The sequence below is a fragment of the Chionomys nivalis genome, chromosome 8, assembly GCF_950005125.1.
Source record: "Chionomys nivalis chromosome 8, mChiNiv1.1, whole genome shotgun sequence".
Classification (NCBI taxonomy): Eukaryota; Metazoa; Chordata; class Mammalia; order Rodentia; family Cricetidae; genus Chionomys; species Chionomys nivalis.
In genome coordinates, this window is record NC_080093.1 from 69,805,648 (window position 1) to 69,828,289 (window position 22,642).

Here is a 22,642-nt window from a genome sequence, read left to right on the forward strand (position 1 = left end):
AAACCCCTTCACATCTGCTCTGCCGCATGGCATCTTTCTCTCTCGCTGGTTTTTAAATTATAACACTGGGTATAGTGGCACACGCCTTCAAGCCCAGCACTCAGAAAGCAGAAGCAGGCAGATATCTCTGTGAGTCTGAGGCTACCCTGGTCTTTATAGACAGTTCCAGGACAGTCAGAACAACATAGTGAGACCCTGTCTTGAAGTAAACAAACAAACAAAACACCCACAAAAAAAGCGTTTTTATATTGAAAGATACAAATTATACATGCAGTACAGCGTAATGCTTTGATATATACTTACAATATGGAATGATTAAGAAAGCAAATCTGGGGGCTGGAGAGATGGCTCAGTGGTTGAGAGCACTGGCTGCTCTTCCAGAGGTCCTGAGTTCAATTCTCAGCACCCACATGGTGGCTCACAGCCATCTGTAATGAGATCTGGCGCTCTCTTCTGGTCTGTAGGCAAACATACAGACAGAACAATCTATATATAATAAATCTATTAAAAACAAAAGAAAAAAAAGAAAGCAAATCTATGCTTGCATACTGTATGTGTGGTGAAAACATTTAAAATCTTTTCTTTTGCCAGGTGTGATGGCTCGAACCTGCAATCCTAGCATTGAAAGGCTAAGGCAGGAGGGTTGTTTAGAGTGTGAAGCAAATCTGGCCTACATAGTAAGATACAATTCAGCCTGAGGTACTGAGTGAGACCCTGACCCATTAAAAAAGAAGAAGAAGGAGAAGGAGGAGGAGGAGGAGGAGGAGGAAGAGGAGGAGGAGGAGGATGAGGAGGAGGAGGAGGAGAAGAAGAAGAAGAAGAAGAAGAAGAAGAAGAAGAAGAAGAAGAAGAAGAAGAAGAAGAAGAAGAAGAAGAAGAAGAAGAGAGAAAGGAAGAAAGAAAGAAGCCCAGACCTCGCAGTTCATACCTTTAAGCCCAGCACTCAACACGGAGTTAACTGGGTCTCTGTGAGTTCAGCCTGGGACAAAGAAAAAGCTTGTCTCAAAAAACAAAAACAAAACAAACAATAACAACAACAAAAAATTCAGAATGATGGAAAGTTTTTACAACATCAAACAGAAAGTTTCCATTCGAGAATTCAAAAAAAGTAATAAGCAAGATTCCGAACAGCCCAGCTTCCGTTGCCACGGTAATGCAGTTAACCTAAAGTCCACAGACCATACATAACCAATCAGTTCTTTACTGTGTGGAATGTGGTCCCATTCTAGAACTGTAAATAATGCCAAGCAATATCTTTAAATTGAGCTGGGCATGGTGGCATAGAACTTTGATCCTGGCTTTAATCCAGCCCTAGGGAGGCAGAGGCAGAGGCAGACTGGTCTCTGTGAGTTTGAGTTCAGCCTAGTATACATAGTGAATTCTGGTACAGGAAAGGCTACATAAAGATACTTTGTCTCACAAAATAAAAAATAGCCAACACTTTACATTGTAATACCCCTTTGTGGACAATAAATCTAAACCTTGGCTTTTGTTATTCATTTTTGTTTCAAGACTGAATTTCTCTGTGTATCCGTGGATGCTCTGGAACTCACTGTTGGACCAGGCTGACATAGGACTCAAAGAGTCTCGAGTGCTGGGATTAAAGCTATGAGTTGCTAGGCTGGGCTTCTAAACCCTGGCCAGGCAATGGTGGTGCACACCTTTAATCCCAGCACTGGGGAGGCAGAGACAGTCAGAACTGAGTCTACAGCCAACCTGGTCTACAGAGTGAGTTTCAGGACAGCCATGACTACACAGTGAAACCTTTTTTCTTCTCCCCCTCCCACTCCTTTCTTTTTTTTTTTCTTTTTCTTTTTCTCTTTCTTTCTGTCACAGGGTGTCTCTGTGTAGCCCTGACTGTTGTCTTAGAACTCACTTTGTAGACCAGGTTCAGGTTAGTCTTGAACTGAAGAGATCGGGCTTTTTTCTTGAAAAACAAAGGCAGAAACAGAAGGCCATGGTGGTGTCATTTAATCTGGCAGAGGCAAAGGCAGGGACATCTTTGTGATTTTGAGGCCAGCCTCTTCTACCTAGTGAGTTCCAGTGTTGCGGGATACAGACCTAAAGACCACCCAGCATGACCAAAATCCGAGTTGACAATCTGTAGTAAGCCGATCTGCAAATGCCTGGAGATAAACTCCTCGTGGAGAAGCCTCAGATGCATTTTTCAGGGAGCTTTTAAGGCTTTTAACCACAGAAAAACGACATCCCGGTTGGCAGTTGCAAGGAAAAGTAAAACAAGCAGTTTAAGCCAAAAGCATGCAGTTAGCTGGCGCATTTCAACCCCAAATTTCTAGAACAGGGTCGGATAATTTCCCACAGTAGAAAAGGGATGAGCTTGTCAATTTCAGGTTACCACAGAGTAACCTTTGCCCTGTCACTCCGGGACAGCCAGGGCTCTATAGAGATCACGTCCGCTCCAAAAGGCAAAACTTGTATATTCAGCGCCGAGAACGTTAAGATAAAAGCAATCAAGGGCTTTCAGATTCGTAGCTGAGGAGGAAAAGTTAGCACTTTGTCAATTCCGTGCCCTGGAAATCCAAAGTCCTGAAGGTGCCCTCGGGAGCGCACCAAGGTGACAGATGGCAGGGCCTATCGCTGGGAAGCGTTGTTTTCGGGACCGGAAGTGAGCCCGAGAAGGCGGAATTGTAGTACGTTATAACAGAGGCTTCCGGTAGTGAGAAGTCGTGACTGGTCGAATCTGAAGGAGAGGCGGGACCCGGGCAATTCAAAAGAGAGAAGCGGGTCCCGAAGAAGGGAGGCGTATGGACGCTGGGGCTAAGGCGAAGCCGAGGCGGCGGGAGATGGCGGCGGCCACTTCAGGTGCGCGGGCCGGGAGGGCGAGGCGGTGCAGCTTACGGAGTAGCGGTTGTCGCGAAGAATCCGGGGGGCCGGGGCGCGGGGCGGAAGTGCGGGGGTGGACGCCGCAAGCCCCTGCCCTCCACTCCCCGCCTTAAGCCCGGTTGAGAAACGCTCCCCGGGCTCCAGTGCCCGTCTAGCGTCTGCACACTTTGTGCGCTGCCGTTTGCTTCGTCTGTAAAGCCGGGCTGCCGCCCCATCTGTGAGCACTGAGCAGTGAAGAGACCTGGTGTCTGGCTGCCCAGAGATCTCAGGGCATTCGCCGGGCCGACTGAAGGCTCTGCTCGGCATCGCTGTGAGTTCCGGCAAAGAGAAATCAAAGACTTGACCTTTCCCTCTATGCGTGGAATTGGATGCTATTTTCATGTTGGAAAGGCTGTCAGGAATTTCAGAATCGTTTCTAAGTGGATTTGCATATGCCTGTCTTTCCGTTCTTTAGACCGAATTCTGGTCTGTAACTGCTGTTTGCTCAGCCTTTGGGGGAGGCAGACATATGGAGAACGCCACGCCCCAGGCACAGCTGCAAGCATTTATAATGAATCCTTTAATGTTTGTACAGAGATCCGAGATGGTAGCTGCTTTTTTAAAAAAAGGTTTATTTTTATCTTGTGTGCACCTCCTGTGTGTGGATGCCCGCAGAGGCCAGAAGAGGGAGTTGGGTCCGCTAGGGCTGGAGTTACAGGTGTTGTGAGCTACCTGATGTGTGCTGAGAACCAAACCCGGGTCCTCTGGAAGAGCAGTAGACTCTCTTAACCTCTAAGGCTCACCAGCCTCCTGTACTTGGACAAGAGGAAACAGACGTAATGAGCTAAGTAGCTTGTTCAGTCCAAGGTGACACAACTAGCCAGTACTGGGGGGTAGCGTGGGGGTTTAAATTCACACTCCAACAATGCACTTCCTTTGATTATGCCCAAATACAGGCTAAGACCCCCTGCGTCTGATACATAGTAAACATTGAAGTGTTTGAATGTAAGCTGCTCCTTTCCTAGAAGTGGCTACGATCATGTTCAAGCATTCTCATAAACTAATGTAATACGATGAAACTTGTAGAAGCTGAAACAAACCCTTCGGTATTTTGAGAAAGCTTTTATTTATAGTTTAGCTTTGTTTCGTTTTGGTTGTTTTTTGAGATAGGGTTTGTCTGTGTAACTTTGGAGCTGTCTTGGAATTTGTTCTGTAGATCAAACTGACCTCAAACTCACAGAGACCTGCCAGCCTCTGCCTCCTGAGTGCTGGGATTAAAGGCATGCGCCACCACCGCCCAGTTTGAGAAGGCTTTCTATTAAAAGAAATGATAGTTCCACAGGCAGTGGTGGCCCACATCTTTATCCCAGCTCTCAGGAGGTACAGGCAGTCTGTAAGGTCTCTAAGTTCAAGGACAGCCTGGTCCACAAAGTGAGTTCCAGGACAGGCAGGCTTACTCAGAGGAAACCTTGTCTTAAAAAACAAAAACAACAATAAAAAGAAACAGTGATAGTTAGGGCTGCACTTGTTCTTCCAGAGGATCTGGGTTCAGTTCCCAGCACCTCATGGCGCCTCCCACCTCTCAGTAACTCCGGTTCCAGGGGATACTAGGGCATCAGGCATGTATACGGTGGAAATACATACAAGCAGGCCAAACTCTCATACACATTAACAGAGAAATATGAAAATGGTGGTCAAAGCAGTTTTCAAGGTTTGGATAGGATTTACTCAACCTTGAAAAGGACCAAAAGACCTAGTGTTTTTAGACATAAAAAGGGCCAGAATTCTTTGATTCATTTTTCTCCTCTTAAAAGAGAGGTGTGGCCTGGGAAGATAGCTTGGTTGGGCAAAGTCCTTCTCACAGGACCTAAGTTTCATCCCACCTTGGGGAACACCAGAGGCTGACCTTTGACCTCCATGCCTCCATGCATTCCCACAGACATGTAGGGTCCACACACTTGAAGATGAGTTAGAGCCCACCACTGGTGTAACCCTAACATTCAGGGTCTGAGGCAGGGGGATTGGGAGCTCAAGGCAGCCACTCTCACAAAACAAAAATAGATATTTAGAAAGATAGAGTGGAGGCTAGGGTGGTGGCTCAGCAGCTAAGAAAATTGTATGCTCTTCAGAGGGTCCTGATTGGGTCCGCAACACCCAATGGGAGCCCACAACCATCTGTAACTCCAGTTCAGACGATCTGATCCCCTCTCCTGGCTTCCACAGGCACCAGGCACATATGGGTTGTCTAGAGTTAGCATTGCTGTGATGAAGCTCCATGACCAAAAGCAAGCTGAGGGAGAAAGGGGTTATTTGGCTTCAGTTCCACACTGTAGCCCATCACTGAGAGAACTCAGGGCAGGAACTCAAGAGGAGCTGCAACCTGGAGACGAGCTGCTGTAGAGGCAGAGGCCTTGGAGAGGTGCTATCTACTGGCTGTTCTTTGTGGCTTGCTCAGCCTGCTTTCTTGTAGGACCCAGGACCACCACTCCAGGGATGGCGCCACCCATAATGGGCTGGGTCCTGCCTATCAATCACTAATTAAGAAAATGCCCACAGGGGCTGGAGAGATGGCTCAGAGGTTAAGAGCAATGCCTGCTCTTCCAAAGGCCCTGAGTTCAATTCCCAGCAAGCACATGGTGGCTCACAACCATCTGGAATGAGGTCTGTGCCCTCTTCTGGCCTGCAGGCATACACACAGACAGAATATTGTATACATAATAAATAAATAAATATTAAAAAAGAAAATGCCCACAGCTGGATCTTATGGAGGCTTTTGTTTGTTTGTTTGTTTTTTGAGACAGGGTTTCTCTGTTGCTTTGGAGCCTGACCTGGAACTAGCTCTTGTAGACCAGGCTGGCCTCGAACTCAGAGATCCGCCTGCCTCTGCCTCCCATGTGCTTGGATTAAAGGCCTTTGCCACCACTGCTTGGAGGAATTTTCTCAATTGAGGTCCCCTCCTTTCAGATGTCTCTAGCTTGTGTCTAGTTGACATAAAACTAGCCACAACAGTGGTACGCAGACATACATAATATTAAATATTAAATAAATTTTAAATTAAGAGAAACTGACAGGTATTGATGATCATTTGGAAGAAAGAAGACAGTTTAAAATTCCTAGTTTGGAGTCTGAGGCCTTAGTGAGGAACCTGTTGCAGAGAGCTAGGTGGGGAAGGTTTAGTGCAGGTGGAATTAGAGGCACCTCAGAACCATCCTAGAGAAGGTAGATGGTAGCTTGGACGGAGGACCTGCAAATTGGAGTCGGCTCTCTGCTATGAAGGGGCTAAAGGGCATCATTGGCTTGAAGATGTTCGTTTAAAATGAGAATGAAGGTAATTGGTGTTGAGAGAAGGTGGCTGTTGCCTGTGAAGTGAATCTGAGCTGTCTCATCCGGGGTGACATTTATGCCCCATGAGCATGTGGAAGCGTCTGGAGATGAAGACAGAGAATGCTGCTGAGCTCTAGTGGGTGTATGTGGAACAGTTTGCAGTGTGAGCTCCACAACAAAGAATTACACAACTCAAAATGCTAATAGTACAGAAGCTGACAGGGTGTAGGACATAGGACAAACATTTAACACCATTAACCTAAGGAATAATCGACAGCTAGTAAAACAGTCAGGGAAATGGATGGCATAGAAAACAAGGGAAAAGGGTATCTCATAAGTGAGTTGAATCCCGGGGGCTGGAGAGGTGACCCAGAGGTTAAGAGCATTGGTTGCTCTTCCAGAGGTCCTGTGTTCAATTCCTAGCAACCACATGATGGCTCACAACCATCTATAATGAGATCTGGTGCCCTCTTCTTGTGTGTATATACAAAGTAACAGAGAAGAAGAAAAAAGAGTGTTGAATTCCTTAGGAGGTCAGATAGGGTTCAGGCTGAGACTGAGTGTGCCTGCTGAATCTGGAGTATGAAGTCCCATAGGATCCTGGGTAGAAGCAAGCTGCTGAGATTAAAATCTGTCAAGAAAGAGAATAATAATCATAATATCAACAACTGACATTGAGACTTGCAGGGCACCATGCTGAATGCTTTATATACATTTTTAGTCTGGATGGGATTTCTGTAATAAATACTGTTATTATTTTGTAGAGAGAAATGAAGTTTGGAGTGGCTAAGTGACTTTATCGGGGTCAGAGAACTGCCAGCCAGCATTGTCTTTGACTCCAAATGTCATCTGTATACACCGAAGGGGTCTGGTAATTCGTGTGTGGACTTCAGAATTAGACCTCATTTGAAGCTTTGGCATTAACAAGCAATTAAAGGAGGGGCAAACTGCCTAAACTGTGCTTCTCCACCTTCCTAATGCTGAGACACTTTAATACAGTTCTTCATGTTGTGGTGACCCAAACCATAAAGTTGTTTCATTTCTACTTTATAACTGATTTTGCTACTGTTATGAATAATAATGTTAATATCTATGTTTCCCGATGGGTTTTTAGAGACTGCCGTAAAAGGGTCCTTTGACTCCCAAAGGGTCGAGGCTCACAGGTTGAGAATCCCTAGCCTAAATCCTTCATTCTGTGCCTTTAAGTAGGAAGTAGGGGACGTCAATAAAACAAAGCACTTACTAGCCTGGATCTAATACCATGTGCCTGCAATACCAGCACTTGAATACTGAGGCAAGATGGTGCAAATTCTAAGCTACCTGGGCTACACAGTGGATCCCTATCTCAAAAAGAAGGGGCTAGAGAGCTCACTTCAGGGTCGCGCTCTTGCTGTTCTTCCTTTTTTTTTTTTTTTTTTTTTTTTGGTTTTTTGAGACAGGGTTTCTCTGTGGCTTTGGAGCCTGTCCTGGAACTAGCTCTGTAGACCAGGCTGGTCTCGAACTCACAGAGATCCGCCTGCCTCTGCCTCCCGAGTGCTGGGATTAAAGGCGTGCACCACCATCGCCCGGCTTTTTTTTTTTTAATTTATTTATTTATTTATTTTTTTATTTTTGAGGCAGGGTTTCTCTGTAGCTTTGGTTCCTGTCGAACTAGCTCTTGTAGACCAGGCTGGCCTCGAACTCACAGAGATCCGCCTGCCTCTGCATCCCGAGTGCTGGAATTAAAGGCGTGCACCACCACCGCCCGGCACTTTTTTTTTTTTTTTAAGATTTATTTAATTAGTTTTGCTTTGTTTTTCTAGACAGGGTTTCTCTGTATAGCCCCCTGCTGTCCTAAACTGGATTTGGAGACCAGACTGGTCTTAAACTCACTGGGATCTACCTGCCTCTGCCTCCCAAGTGCTGGGGATTAAAGGCGTGCGCCACTACCACCTGGCTGTTTTAGATCTACTTATTTTGTTATTTTTATGTGCATGAGTGTGTTTACCTGTATATATGTATCTGCACCACAAGAGTGCCTAGTGTTTGTGGGGTCAAAAGAGGGCATCAGATTCTCCTGGACTGGACTTAATAGACAGCTGTGAGCTGCCACATAGGTGCTGGGAATAGAACCCTGAGACCTCCGCGAGACCGTTAAGTGCTCTTAACTGCTGAGTCGACTCTCCAGTCCCACTTGCTGTTCTTACAGAGGACCTGGGTTCAATGCCCAGCTTCCATGTGGAGATGGTGGCTTATAAACCACCTGTTGGCACATATACCGTGCATATACATCCACACACTCAAAATACTCATAAAATAAATAAATCGAAAATAATTCAAAACAACCCACCAAATAAATAAAACTGGATTTCTTTTTAAATCAAGTACCAGAAGATAAGCACTTTTATGTGAATTACATTTATTACAACAACCCCAATGAGTAGGTTTTTTGTTTTGTTTTGTTTATGTTTTTGAAGACAGGATTTCTCTGTGTAGCCAGGCTGTCCTGGAACTTCTCTGTAGCCCAGGCTGGCCTCCCGAGTGCTGGGCTAGAGGTGGTGGCACCTGTGCCTCTGTACATTTTCGCCTGTGTCCTCCGCTTTCAAGCTGTCATACGTCGGATGCACAGAGCGTAACGTTTGTCAGATGAAGGGCAGAGGCCTGAATTCGAAATAGCTCACCTGCTTGTATCTATCTTATTGTTTCCCTTCCCTTTAAGAGGCATCCCTGGGCCTCCCGGCAAAGTTGGCTCCCGTTTCTCTGTGCTTCCACCAAAATTTAACACTGAAAACTGGTCTCTTCCAGGAGCTGGTCGCTGCTTAAGCAAAGGAGGGACTAGCCGGCGCCCACCTCCAGCTCGAGTAAGGGTGGCTGTACGACTGCGGCCATTTATGGATGAAGAAACAAAAGCAAGCGAACCCTCCTGTGTACGAGGCATAGACAGCTGCTCTCTTGAGGTAGCCAACTGGAAGAAATACCAGGAGACACTCAAATATCAGTAAGGTTCAAGCTACTCCTCTATCTAGGCCTGCTCACTTTATCACTTTCCCAGTTCCTGAGATCTGTCTCTCAGGATCCTACTCCTTGCTAGGCCAATCTTTGTTCCCCAAACCTTCATTTGATGATTTAGGTGCTCGTGGTATACAGGTGAATACTGAAGACAAAGACCAGAGGTTGAACTGGATGTCAGTCTTGGGGAAAAGGGAGGAAGGAGCAGGTGTAGCCCCAAACAGGTTCTAGAAAATACATAGAAAGGGTAGGAAAACAGATGTGGTAGCCAATCCAGAGAAGACCATGCAGATTTGGGAATGGCACCCATGAGAGCAACTCCTTAAGGGAGTCCATGGGATTTTAAAGTTTAAACTTGGCCTGTAGTCTGGCAAACCACAGCCCACAGGTCAAGTTCAGTCAGGAGTCCTTTATTTTTTGTTTGTTTGTTTTAAACAAGGTCTCATAAAACACAGGCTGAGCAGGGTGGTGGTGGCGCACACCTTTAATCCCAATACTCAGGTGGCAGAGGCAGGTGATCTCTGAGTTCGAGGCCAGTCTAGTCTACAGAGTGAGTTCTAGGACAGCTAGAACTGTTAAACAGAGAAATCTTGTCACAGAAAAACCAAAGACAAACCACAGACTGGCCTTGACCTCCCAGTTTTCTTGCCTGAGGCACCTTCTGAGTGCTGGGAGCTCAGGTGGTGTGGCCTGGCCTCTCAGACTTTTCTATAAATAAAGTTTATCATTTATTACACAATAGAGCTGTTTGACTAGTAGCCTTAGAGTTAAGTGATTTTGAAAGGTCCACGTGGTCATGAAGCCTAAAATATTTGTTGTCTGGTTCTTTATAAAAGGGTAGTTTGCTCCAGTTGTAGGTCCTTAATAGCTTGGCTTCCTTCCTTCCTTTCCAGCCTTCTCTTGCCATGGTGTAGTGAACAAGCTGTGTTTGAATCTCGACTGGCCTTTTATCTGCCCTGTTAAAGTGCCACCTAAGAGAAAGGTTGAGAGGCCGTTTCACACCGTGTTATGACTCTATTACTGGGGATATATAAACAAATGTCTACTCACCCCAGAATGGGAACCAACCACAGACCAAAGTAAGGACGCCAGCAACGTCCAACTCGGTGATCCAGTGCGTTGTATTGGGTTTCCTTACAGGAATAAGTAAGTTACTACAGGAGCACAAGTGACTCAAAGATAGCTGCATCACCAAAGCTCAGCCCAGGATAGCTGACAGCTCACACAAGCTAGGGACCTGGAGATCACTGTGCAGCCTGCAGGCAGTGAGCCTCTTCCAAGCTGCTCTGCTAGTCTGAGAGTGACTCTCAGCAGCCCTTACTGCTGTACATGCTTGGGGAGGGAGGTGCCTCGTTTACCTGGTCATTCTTAGGACTTCCTGAACTTAGGCTTCCCTCCAAAATGGAAATTGCTGCACAAAGCACCATGTCTTGTTTCTGTATTCTTCTGCTTGGCAGCGCTTCCTTGCCCAGCAAAATCATTTATTCCTTCTAGTGTGTTCTTATCTTCGTCTCCTGAATCGTTGCAAAGTATGGGTATCTGATTGCAATGTGAAATTAATTTTTGTTTCCTATTATCAGCACAGTGACTGGAACACAGTAGATTTTCCAGGAACACTTTCTAGGTCTTTGTTCAAGAAATGGAGCAGAAGCCGGGCGGTGGTGGCGCACGCCTTTAATCCCAGCACTGGGGAGGCAGAGGCAGGCGGATCTCTGGGAGTTCGAGACCAGCCTGGTCTACAAGAGCTAGTTCCAGGACAGGCTCCAAAACCACAGAGAAACCCTGTCTCGAAAAACCAAAAAAAAAAAAAAAAAAAAAAAAAAAAAAGAACTAGTTCCAGGACAGGAACCAAAAAGCTGAGGAGAAACCCTGTCTCAAAAATAAAAAAAATAAAAAAAAGAAATGGAGCAGCACCTTCAAAGCCAGCATCATCTAGGTTTAGGGTGTCAACCTAACACCCTACTAATGCCCTGCTTTTTCTGCCTGCAGGTTCGATGCCTTCTATGGGGAGAAGAGCACTCAGCAGGACATCTATGTCGGCTCAGTACAGCCTATCCTAAGGCACTTGCTGGAAGGGCAGAATGCCAGTGTGCTTGCCTATGGACCTACTGGGGCAGGTGAGAAGCCAGAAGAGAACTATACATGAGAAGGAGCCAGGGAAACTGAGAGGAAAACCTCACAGCTTCCTCTGTTCATTCCCTAGGGAAGACACACACGATGCTGGGCAGCCCAGAACAACCTGGAGTAATTCCCAGGGCTCTCATGGACCTCCTGCAGCTCACAAGGGAAGAAAGTGCAGAGGGCCGGCCATGGGACCTTTCCGTCACTATGTCCTATTTAGAGATTTACCAGGAGAAGGTGAGGAGAAACCCTGTCTCAAAAATAAAATAAAAAAAAAAAAAAAAAAGAAATGGAGCAGCGCCTTTAAAGCCGGCATCATCTAGGAGTGCCTTCCAGAGCATGAAGCTGCACTCTAGATATGTAGGTATCTAAGGAGGTATATGTAGTGAGAGCTGGCAAGGTGGAGTGGGCTATCAGATGGAAGAGCTCTGACAGTCCAGTAGAGACAAGAACCCTAATCCCTGTGAAGCAAGCACCCTCCTCATGGAGAAATGGCCTTCCTATCACTGCTCAAATAGGTATTAGACCTCCTGGATCCTGCATCAGGAGACCTAGTGATCCGAGAGGACTGTCGAGGGAACATCCTGATTCCTGGCCTCACACAGAAGCCAATCGCTAGCTTCTCTGACTTTGAGCAGCACTTCCTGCCAGCCAGTAGAAATCGCTCTGTGGGAGCCACCCGGCTCAACCAGCGCTCTTCCCGCAGTCATGCGGTACTCCTGGTCAAGGTAAGGCCACTCCAGGAAGAAGGGCCCGCCCTGGGAAGCCCCAAAGCCTAAGCTCAGTCTGGGCCTCTTGCTCTTCCCCTAGGTGGATCAGCGGGAACGTTTGGCTCCATTTCGCCAGCGGGAAGGAAAACTCTATCTTATTGATTTGGCTGGTTCAGAGGACAACCGTCGCACAGGCAACCAGGGCATTCGGCTAAAAGAGAGTGGAGCCATCAACTCCTCCCTCTTTGTACTAGGCAAAGTGGTGGATGCATTAAGTCAGGGTCTCCCTCGTATACCATACCGGGACAGCAAGCTCACTCGCTTATTGCAGGTCATGTCTACCCATATTGGGCCAAAGGGGACTAAAGGCGTTAGGGTAGTGGGGACTGTCGACAAGGAATAAGAAGGCTGGGAGTCTGAACCATACTCCAATTCTTACCCCGTAGGACTCTCTGGGCGGCTCAGCTCATAGCATCATCATTGCCAACATTGCTCCTGAAAGACGTTTCTACCAGGATACAATCTCAGCGTTAAACTTCACCGCTAGGTCCAAGGAAGTGATTAACCGGCCTTTCACCAATGAGAGTCTACAGCCTCATGGTGAGGACAATTGGAGTTTCCCCAGACTGCTGAGCACCAGCACTGAGGGACCATTCTGACCCTCCTTACTATCCCTCCAATCTTCTCAGCTTTGGCACCTGTTAAGCCGTCTCAGAAAGAACTGCCAGGCCCATCAGAGGCAAAGAAAGCCAAAGGCCCTGAAGAAGAATCAACTGGGAGCCCTGCATCTGTAGCAGCTCCAGCCCCTGCCTCCGAGAAACTGAGGTGAGAGTCAGGTCTTCCCTGCTGCATCTCTATAGCTGTAGGCTAACAGGAGGTTTAGCCTGCCAAATCCTTGAACCTTTCCCCCAGTGAATTCACTCTAAGACCTAAACTCGCCAAAGGGCCAAATTGTCACCCTGGATAAGAGCAAGCTCTGAAATGGGGCTCATCAAACTTAGACCCTGACCTTGAAGATTCTCTTTTAGGAAATGGGGAGCCTGAGTTTATAAAAAAAAGCCAGGTAGATAATACAGAAGAGAATGGCACCAGGCAGTTAATCCCTTATCTTTAATTCCAGCAGTCAGTAGGCAGAGGCAAACAGATCTCTGAGTTCTAGGCCAGCCTGGTTACAGACCAAGTTCTAGGATAGCCAAAGCTATGCAGAGGAACCCTGTCTCTAAAAACAAAACAAACAAACAAACATACAGAATGGCTTGTTCTGTGGAACTTGGGAGGAAAAAATTACTTGTGCTGTTTACCTACACTTTCTGCTGCCGTTCTTCTGTGACTTGTGTGTAAAGAACAGGACATGACCCATCCCGTGTCTTTAAGGAGCTAGTTCGGTGTAGCACAGATAATCTAACTAGGCATTATGGGAAAGACAGTTTTCACCAGGGGTGAGGGTGAAGATTTCAGACAGAACAAAGATGGCTAGAAGTTACTGTGCTCAGATAGCCAGGACTGCTGGAACAAGACTCTTGTTTATACAGCCCACTGGACAAAGGCTTCTTATGCTAAGTCTCTAGTAGCTGTCGTATACCTGCTAACGAGGACCTCTTCTGTGGAGCTTCCCCCACTTGTTTCCAAATGGCTAATTGCTCAGCTCTTACTCTTTAGTTCTTCTTCATGTGTACATGTTTGTGGCATTCATGTATGTGTGTACACACACGTGGAGGCTGGAGGTCGATGCTGAGAATCTTCAATCACTCTTGTACCTTATTCTTTGAGAACTCCCTGTTGTGACAAGTATCCCTAGCCTGCTTGCGCTTGGGGCATCCCGAGTCTGCACTTGGCATTTATGTGGACTCTACAGATCCAACTTTAGACCCCTTGCTTGCAAAGCAAGTATATTAATTGCTGAGTTAGCTCCCTAGCTCTTTTTTCTTTATCACACACAAGTGCTTCCTAGACAGAGCAGAATGCTAGGTCCCTAATGTGTGGCATCCAGTGCTTATTAGCTGCTTTTAACCTAATATTCTGGTATCCCTGAGAGTTATACTCAGAGGCTAGTTAACTGTTCCCAACAGATGACACCAAGTTAAGGTGTGACAAAGGTAGTCCTGCTCTGCTGGAGGTGATGAGAGAGGAGGGAGGTGTGTGAGCAGTCCTTTTTCCTACTCAGCCTCTTAGGGAAGCTACGCAGTATGGACCCAGCCACGTTGGAGAGCCTCCTGAGTTTGGATCGTTTGCTGGGCTCCCAGGGGAGCCATGGGACACCTCTGCTGAACACTCCAAAGCGAGAGCGGATGGCGCTCATTAAGACAGTGGAGGAGAAGAACCTGGAGATTGAGGTACCTGTTCAGAAGCTGACCTAGTATTCTAACCAGCTTAGAAATGCATTACTTATGGCTAGAGAAATGGCTTAGTAGTTAAGAGCACATTGTTCTTGCAGAGGACCAGAGTTCGATGTCAGGCAGCTCACAACTGCCTAGAACTTCCAGCTTCAGAGAGTCTACATCTCTCTGACGTCTTTGGGCACATACACAGACACAAGTACATACACATAATTACCTGTGACTTAGCAGTTAAGAACACTGGCTCGCTGGGGGTGGTGGCGGGTGCACGCCTTTAATCCCGCCACTTGGGAAGCAGAGGAAGGCGGATCTCTGAGTTCAAGGCTAGCATGGTCCACAAAGTGAGTTCAGGACAGGCTCCAAAGCTACAGAAAAACCCTGTCTTGAAAAACAAGAAAAACAACAAAAAAAAAGACTGGCTTACTTTCTAGCGACCACATGACAGCTCCCGACTGCCTATAATAACTCCAGTTCCAAGGGATCCAACCCTGTCTACTGACCCACAAGGGCACCAGGCATACATATAGTTCACAAATATATGTGCAGGCAAAATACCCACACACATAAAAATATATAATCTGCCTAGAGGCAGGCGGCTCTTTGTGAGTTTGAGGTTGGCCTGATCTACATACCAATTTCCAGGCCTGCCATGGCTACATAGTGAGACATTGTCTCAGAAACAAACAAACAAAACCCTCCATTTCACAAGACTTCCTTGCTTGAAGACTTATTCTGTCTCTAAGTAGCCCCCTGATCATATTAGAATACCCTTAGTTATTTTGAACTCTGTCTCCTCATTGGTTCTCCTACTGGTCCTACATCTATCCTCTTGGACCTCAGAGCTCTGCCTGCCCACCTTCCTAATCCGCTGCTTTGGGACTGGAGCTGAGTCATATATTCCCATGATCCTTCCCAACAGAGGCTTAAGATGAAGCAAAAGGAACTGGAGGCCAAGGTGCTAGCCCAGGAAGTGCAGGATTCAAAGGATAAAGAGAACACTCCGACAGTTCTCCAGCCCCTTTCCTCTTGTACAGACACAGTGGCGAAGCCCCTGAGAAAGGCTGTGGTGATGCCCCTGCAGCTGGGTAAGTTTAGTCCCAGGGTCTGGGCTGACACAGCTACCTCAGAAGTGAAGAGATGTAAAGAGCAGCTATCCTCTTGTCACTCACACCCTCCCCCTGGGTCTGAAGAAGCCCTGGGTGCTTGTCATGCCAGTTAAAGACAGCAGGGTCTTGGCTGAATATGGTGGCACACACCTGTGATCCCAGCACTCAGAAGGGTGAGGCAGAATGGTTGTTCTAAATCCTAGGTTAGCCTTGGTTATAGAGTGAGACCCTGTCTCACTTGGAAACAACAAAACCTCAAGGTTGGAGAAATGGGAGGGAGGGAGGGAGGAGGTTGCCTGTGCCCTGACCAGTTCCTAATCCTGCTTTCAGTTCAGAAACAGGCAGAGTCAAAGATCCATATTCTGAAGAGAGGCCACAAAAGAAAGGTGAGCCCCACCCCGCGTTTCCACTTGGGGACGTTTTACATGCAGTGATGGATAAAATGTGTATCTCAGAGTGGGTATCCATCATTTGTGAGTTTCCTTTGTTTGATGCCCCTTGCACTTGGACTTGCTACTGAATTAGATCTAGTATGTAGTCTAGCTTCCACTCTCTCTAAGCTGTAAGAAATTTAGGGAAAATGGCAGGCATTTAAGAATCTCTTAAGCAGAATGGTCTTCACACAAAATGAACACTAGTTGAACTGCCCCAAAACTGACAAGCTGGGGATATTAATTTTTTTCTCCTGTACTGGACATTCAAGAACAGTAGGCACTTCCGGTGCTCTACTGCTGAACTGTGGGCTCCTCCGAGTTACTTGATGTGTGCATTCATAGTCATCGAATCTTCACAGCAACCGAGAATTATACCAGTCCTGCAAAATTAGTACGGGGTGGGGGGAAGGTGATGAGGTGTTCGCAGTCATCCACAGACCTTTGCTGTCATTTCTGTTATGTTACCTCATAGCTGGAGCCATCAATTGCGTCCAAGCCTGTGGAAAAGGTTGAGGACTGCTGGGAGCTCCAGATTAGCCCAGAGTTACTGGCACATGGGCGCAAAAAATTATTGGATCTGCTGAATGAAGGCTCAGTTCGGGATCTGCGCAGCCTGCATCTCATTGGCCAGAAGAAGGCCCAACTCATCATGGGCTGGAGGGAGCTCCATGGCCCCTTTAGCAAGGTAACAACCTAGGAAGGCAGGTGGAGAGGGGTGCCCCTGCTCTCTGTCCACCTCCTTCCTACTGACGCTGTCCCACTAGGTGGAGGACTTGGAACAGGTAGAAGGCATCTCTGGAAAGCAGGTGGAGTCTTTCCTGAAGGTAAGAGCATCTCTGCCCTTCTCTACCAGCCTGCAGGCTGTGCCCCGCCCCACCCCGCCCTAGCCCAGCTGCTACACTGACGCATTTATGCTTCCTTTGCAGGCGAACCTCTTGGGCTTGGCTGCAGGCCAGAACTGTGACACCTCCTGACTACCAGCTCTTCACACTCCCTTTTCCTTTTAAAACCCTTGTATAATGATGTTTTTATTGTAAATACAGTTTTTATTCCATGCTTGAGCCTGGTTTTTAGGGATGGCAGGGCTGGGGAGGGAGCCACAATTGGCCTTGGGATCAGGATCACGCTCTGCGGGGATACTTATCTGGGCGCCATCTTTGGGAAATCCCGAACTAGTCCAAGATTGTAAATAAACCACTGGAATTGGAAGGGGACGGTGGCCTAGATGAATCAAAAAGCTGAAGCGAAAGCCTAAGAACAACGACCGTTAGGCGGGCACGCGCTTCTAGCTTAGCCCCGCCCCACTGTAACTCCCTGGGCGCGCTCCCCATTCTGCACAGAACGACGTCGGTGTTGTGTGCGCGTGCGCGCGGAATAACGGCTGCTGGCAGAGGGAAGTGGGGGGTGGAAACGTTGAAGCGGGGGAAGAGAAGCCGCCTAGTCTCCCGCGCGCCCACCACCTGCACCACCGCCAACCAATCAGCAGCCGTCTCGAGGGTCTCGCGCTCGGGGCGACTCGGGCTGCTGGGTGGCTCCCCCCGTCCCTCCTCCCTCCAGAGTCCCTCCCGTGCCTCCCCCTCCCGCTGGCCCCGCGCGCACCCGCGCTCGCGCCCGCTCCAGCCTCTTGTGTGTCCTCGCGCCCCCCGCCCGCCCTCCGGCGCGCAGTGTGCTCCGCTCCCCCACCCTCTTCCCCCCTCCCTCCCTGCGAGCCTCCTCCCCGGGTCCCCCTCCCCCCCCCCCACCGCCTCCTCCCGCCCCAGGGTGAGCGCGAGCCACCTCCCTCCTCCCTCCGCCATGGATCCCAGCAACTGGAGCAGCTTCATCTTCCAGGTAACAACCCCCGCCCCCCCCCCGCCCCTGCCCCCCTCCCACACCCCCTCCTGCCCGCCCTCCCGTCCCACCCCCCCCTCCGCGCGCCCGGTGCGCGCGCAGCTGTCCCCCTCCCTCCCTCGCGCCCTCCCCCGCCCTCCCTGAGGCGCCGGCTGGGCGCGCGCGCGCGGCGGGGGCCGAAGCTGCTCCCTCGCTCCCCCCACCCCGCCCCGCCAGGCTCCAACTGCCGCCACCGCCGCCGCCGCCGCCGCCCGGGCCCCCCGCCCCCGGCCCCGGCCCTCGGCCCCGCGGGGCCTCTCGCCCCCACCCAGGGGGCGTCACCGCCGCCGCCGCGCTCCGCGCCCCACAAGACGCCCTCCTTCCCTCCCTCCCGCCGGCCGGGGTGCGCGGGCGGCGGGGCGGCCCTCGGGCCATGCGTTCGGCTCGGCCCAACCCGGCCGGCCGGGGGCGGCGCCCCGAGCCCGGGCCCCGCGCGGCCCGTGCCCCCGGCTCCCGCTGAGCTCCGGGGGCCCCACTGTGGCCGAGGCCATGTTCCCCGTGTTCCCTTGCACGCTGCTGGCCCCCCCCTTCCCCGTGCTGGGCCTGGACTCCCGGGGGGTGGGCGGCCTCATGAACTCCTTCCCGCCACCTCAGGGTCACGCCCAGAACCCCCTGCAGGTCGGGGCTGAGCTCCAGTCCCGCTTCTTTGCCTCCCAGGGCTGCGCCCAGAGTCCATTCCAGGTGAGTAGGGGCCGGGCCGGGCGGGCAGGCGCCGACCAGCGACCGCGGCCCACACGGCGCCTTGTCTCTGCAGGCCGCACCGGCGCCCCCACCCACGCCCCAGGCCCCGGCGGCCGAGCCCCTCCAAGTGGACTTGCTCCCGGTTCTCGCCGCTGCGCAGGAATCGGCCGCGGCGGCTGCAGCCGCGGCGGCGGCGGCCGCTGCAGTAGTTACTGCACCCCCAGCCCCTGCTGCCGCCTCCACCGTGGACACAGCGGCCCTGAAGCAGCCTCCGGCGCCTCCTCCGCCACCCCCTGCCGTCTCCGCACCAGCCGCCGAAGCCGCGCCCCCTGCCGCGGCCGCCACCATCGCCGCTGCCGCCGCGGCAGCCACCGCTGTTGTCGCCCCAACCTCTACAGTCGCTGTGGCCCCTGTTGCATCTGTCTTGGAGAAGAAGACAAAGAGCAAGGGGCCCTACATTTGCGCCCTGTGCGCCAAGGAGTTCAAGAACGGCTACAACCTCCGGAGGCACGAAGCCATCCACACAGGAGCCAAGGCTGGCCGGGTCCCTTCGGGTGCTATGAAGATGCCCACCATGGTGCCCCTGAGCCTCTTGAGCGTGCCCCAGCTGAGCGGGGCCAGCGGGGGAGGGGGAGAAGCCGGGGCTGGCGGAGGCACAGCCGCCGTGGCGCCCGGTGGCGTTGTGACCACGACTGCCTCTGGAAAGCGCATCCGGAAGAATCACGCCTGCGAGATGTGCGGCAAGGCCTTCCGCGACGTCTACCACCTGAACCGACATAAGCTGTCGCACTCGGACGAGAAGCCCTACCAGTGCCCTGTGTGCCAGCAGCGCTTCAAGCGCAAGGACCGCATGAGTTACCACGTGCGCTCACATGACGGCGCTGTGCACAAGCCCTACAACTGCTCCCACTGTGGCAAGAGCTTCTCCCGGTGTGCAGGGGCCTCGGCTGCCCACTAGGCCGATGGTGGGGGGAGGGCAACGAGGGGGCCTGTCTTTGCCTAGTGGGGAGGCGGCTCCCGATGCTGGGGACGGGAACCACTCCCAGGGAGGAGGGAAGTGAGCCTCGTGGTTACTGGGAGCAGGGGGTGGTACTTTAGAGGAGGTGGGTCCTTGAGCTGAAGGAAAGCTGCCTCCGGGCCGAGATGGAATCCCGGCTTGAGGGATTTCCTGCCTAAGGACTGAAGCTCTAGGGGAAAACGCTGGGGCTTTTGGAAAGGCACTTTGGAGGAAGCTAGGCAGATTTGAGGCACACCTCACCTTGGAACCTTAGCCCTAACCCCCCTCCCCCACCTCAACATATCCCTAGGCCGGATCACCTCAACAGTCACGTCAGACAAGTGCACTCAACAGAGCGGCCCTTCAAATGTGAGGTAGGAAGGCCGCTGCCTCCTGTCCTGGTGTTCATGATTTTGATCCTCACTGTAGCTGTCTGAGTTCAACCTCTCAGACCCCCTTTTTCTCTCTCTTTTTGCCTTTTCACTCCATTTTCGCATTTCTCCTTCAAGGCCTGGTCATCTCACGCCCATTTCCTACAGATCAAAGACCCCCAAGGCTCTGATCCCTTTATCTTGCTCCCTTCTCTCTACTCCCCGAAGCTTTAACTCTCCTGTGACCCCCCCACGCCCTCCCCCCCAGAAATGTGAGGCAGCTTTTGCTACGAAGGATCGACTCCGGGCGCACACAGTACGACACGAGGAGAAGGTGCCATGTCATGTGTGTGGCAAGATGCTGAGCTCGGCTTATATTTCGGACCACATGAAGGTGCACAGCCAAGGCCCTCACCATGTCTGTGAGCTCTGCAACAAAGGTACATGCTAAGGGATGGCAGGAGAGCAGGGACAAAGTGGGGTGGGTGGGCACGAAGCTGGTGTGGTCACGGGTGGGGGTTAAGGGCGCTGTAGCCAAGAGCTCGTGGCATGTAGCAGAGCCCTTTAAGAACTAATGGAACTCACTAAATTCTGTGCCCAGAGTCCATCTCCTGGGTGCGCCTGGGGAGAATGAAGTGGGACATGGTTGATTTGTGAAAGGAGGGCTCAAGAAAACCCGTTCCCAGGGTTTCAACTTCGCAGCCACAAGTTCTTGTCTCCAGCTCCTGGGGCAGGTGGAGCATGCAGCACGGGTGTAGCAAGCACACACCCTGCCCAGTAGCAGAGAGAGCTGTTCTCAGTGTGGGTGGTTCACTAAATGAGCTGAGACCGGGGCACTGGAGAGGGGGACACAGCCGTCTCTACTGAGAGTCAACCCTTCAAAAAGCTAGGCAACAGTGTCCTGTCGAATGGGAGGTCTCCCGGCTATGGGAGAGGATCTCTGTAGAATACTGTTAAGGATCAAAGAACAGGCACCGTTTAAACCAGGCCCCAAGCTCAGGGAAGGGCTATGTCCCAGTGGAGTAGTTGGCCCCAGCCTACCAAGGATGTGGTGGGAGGAGGACAGTGCCATGTGAGGAGGGTGTCCCCAGCCTAGGAGAACAGCCCTGTCTCTGGGGTCTCCACCAGGCTGACCCCCACCCCCCATCCCAATCCACCCCCCATAGGCTTCACCACAGCAGCATACCTGCGCATCCACGCGGTGAAGGACCATGGGCTCCAGGCCCCGCGGGCTGACCGCATCCTGTGCAAACTGTGCAGCGTGCACTGCAAGACCCCTGCCCAGCTGGCCGGCCACATGCAGACCCATCTGGGGGGGGCCGCCCCTCCTATCCCGGGAGATGCCCCCCAGCCACAGCCTACCTGCTGAGGGGGACCCCTGCACCCACCAGGCAAGGCGTGGGACATGGCTGGGGGGGCAGGATGGGATGTGTGGGACAAGGGAGTTCAAAGGGCCCAATAGGGGATCTCAGGAAGGCCAGGGATGCCAATCTGTCACTCAGCTTAGGGAGACTTGGGGTCCAGAGAGGGCAGTACAGAATTGCTATCGGGGTAAGCAGGCAGGCCAAAGCCTCTGGGGGCCAGATAGGAAATGAGTAACGGCTGTGTCCCAGGGGAAGTAGGGAAATAGTTGGAAAGTCTGGGATATGGAGTATGTTTCTTGCCATTCAGGTTGTGCTGTGATCCTTGGTGTTTCTCACTGTAGGTACTGGTGAGGTTTGTCCAATGGCGGCAGCGGCGGCAGCAGCGGCAGCAGTGGCAGCCCCTCCTACAGCTGTGGGCTCCCTCTCTGGGGCAGAGGGGGTACCAGTGAGCTCTCAGCCGCTTCCCTCCCAGCCCTGGTGAGCTCCAGGTTGATGGGGAAGAGGGGAAGAGTGGAGGAAAGCTCTTCTTGGTACAGTCTCCTCTTCCCACCAACTCACTGCTCTCCGTCAGCCACGGAGCCTCCAGACAGAGGAGGAAGAAGGAATTCACTAGGTTTTAACAATGTTTCTCCTGCTCCTTTCTTCTCCCTATCAGAGCTGACCCTACAAACACCTGTCCCCTAAGTTGTGTTGAAGTCCCTTGGACAGTGAGCAGGGGTGGCAGAGGACAGCAGCAGCCACTGCCCTCAACCTTTAACCCCTTGCCTTTCCTCCCAGGGATTTGTGAGCCTTTCCCTAGAAGGTCCTGTGCTCTCCTCCTTGAGTCCCCTCTCCTACTGTCTGCTGCCCCTTCCTGGGGAGTTGGTGCTTTCTTTTTTTGTTGTTGTTTTTTTCCCAGGGGGAGGGAGGAGAGAGAGGAGGGGGATTAAGATTCTGTCCCAAAGGAAGGATACAGTGGTATTGAGGAGCAGAACCAGGGAAGGCAGAGGGATACTTTCAGCAAGGTGGAGTGACTAAACCCTAACATCTACTGGAGTATCTCCAGGGAAAAGCCAAGGGGAGCATCAGAAGGAGCCACTAGGGCCAGAGGCAGAACAAGAGAGATGGAATCTTAGGGGGCCAGGGTAAAGGAGGAGAGCCAGGGACAAGAGGTGCTTCCTGGGGGTGGGGGAATGCAGCCACGGTGTCTCCCCCTTCCCTCTTCCACCCCAGCTCCAGCCCTGGTCTTTTCTCCTCTTTCCCACAACAGAAGCTGTGGCCCTGGCCATGTCATCGTGTTCCTGTGTCCCTTGCATGTTTCCCCCCTTCCCCTCCCTCCTTTTGCGCAGACCCCATTACAATAAATTTTAAATAAAAATTTGTCTCTGGGTTCCTAAGTTATCTTCACCATGCCCCCCCCCCCATTGTATGTGCACCTCACCTCTTGTAGGGAGAAGAGGGAGCTCTTTGCTGGCTTTCATCTTTTCTCAACTTTTCTTGCCCTGCAAAATGCTGACTCCGCTCCTGAGGTACAGCCTC

General features: G+C 51.0%; 2 protein-coding genes across 6 annotated transcripts; both read left to right on the forward strand.

Annotated features, from left to right (window-relative positions):
* Nucleotides 1-2,747: 2,747 nt before the first annotated feature.
* Kif22 (kinesin family member 22) lies at nt 2,748-16,898 on the forward strand. Its single transcript, XM_057778186.1, has 14 exons — nt 2,748-2,823; nt 8,932-9,124; nt 11,125-11,252; nt 11,339-11,493; nt 11,775-11,984; nt 12,067-12,297; nt 12,413-12,566; nt 12,656-12,791; nt 14,131-14,299; nt 15,222-15,387; nt 15,739-15,794; nt 16,315-16,527; nt 16,607-16,666; nt 16,769-16,898. Exons 1-14 carry the CDS (start codon nt 2,766-2,768, stop codon nt 16,814-16,816), a joined length of 1,977 nt encoding a protein of 658 aa, XP_057634169.1. The 5' UTR covers nt 2,748-2,765; the 3' UTR covers nt 16,817-16,898.
* Nucleotides 16,899-17,222: 324 nt separating this feature from the next.
* On the forward strand, nt 17,223-22,475 carry Maz (MYC associated zinc finger protein). 5 transcript variants are annotated; one of them, XM_057778189.1, is made up of 7 exons: nt 17,223-17,672; nt 18,306-18,392; nt 18,466-19,322; nt 19,700-19,763; nt 20,029-20,200; nt 20,927-21,151; nt 21,466-21,602. In XM_057778189.1, the coding sequence occupies exons 1-6, from the start codon at nt 17,637-17,639 to the stop codon at nt 21,127-21,129; spliced, it is 1,419 nt and encodes a 472-aa protein (XP_057634172.1). In that variant the 5' UTR covers nt 17,223-17,636; the 3' UTR covers nt 21,130-21,151; nt 21,466-21,602. The 5 variants fall into 5 exon arrangements, with proteins under 5 accessions (XP_057634172.1, XP_057634173.1, XP_057634174.1 ...); XM_057778190.1 differs by lacking the exon at nt 20,927-21,151 and having other exon boundaries at nt 21,466-22,475; XM_057778187.1 differs by lacking the exon at nt 17,223-17,672 and having other exon boundaries at nt 17,819-18,392.
* Nucleotides 22,476-22,642: the final 167 nt, after the last annotated feature.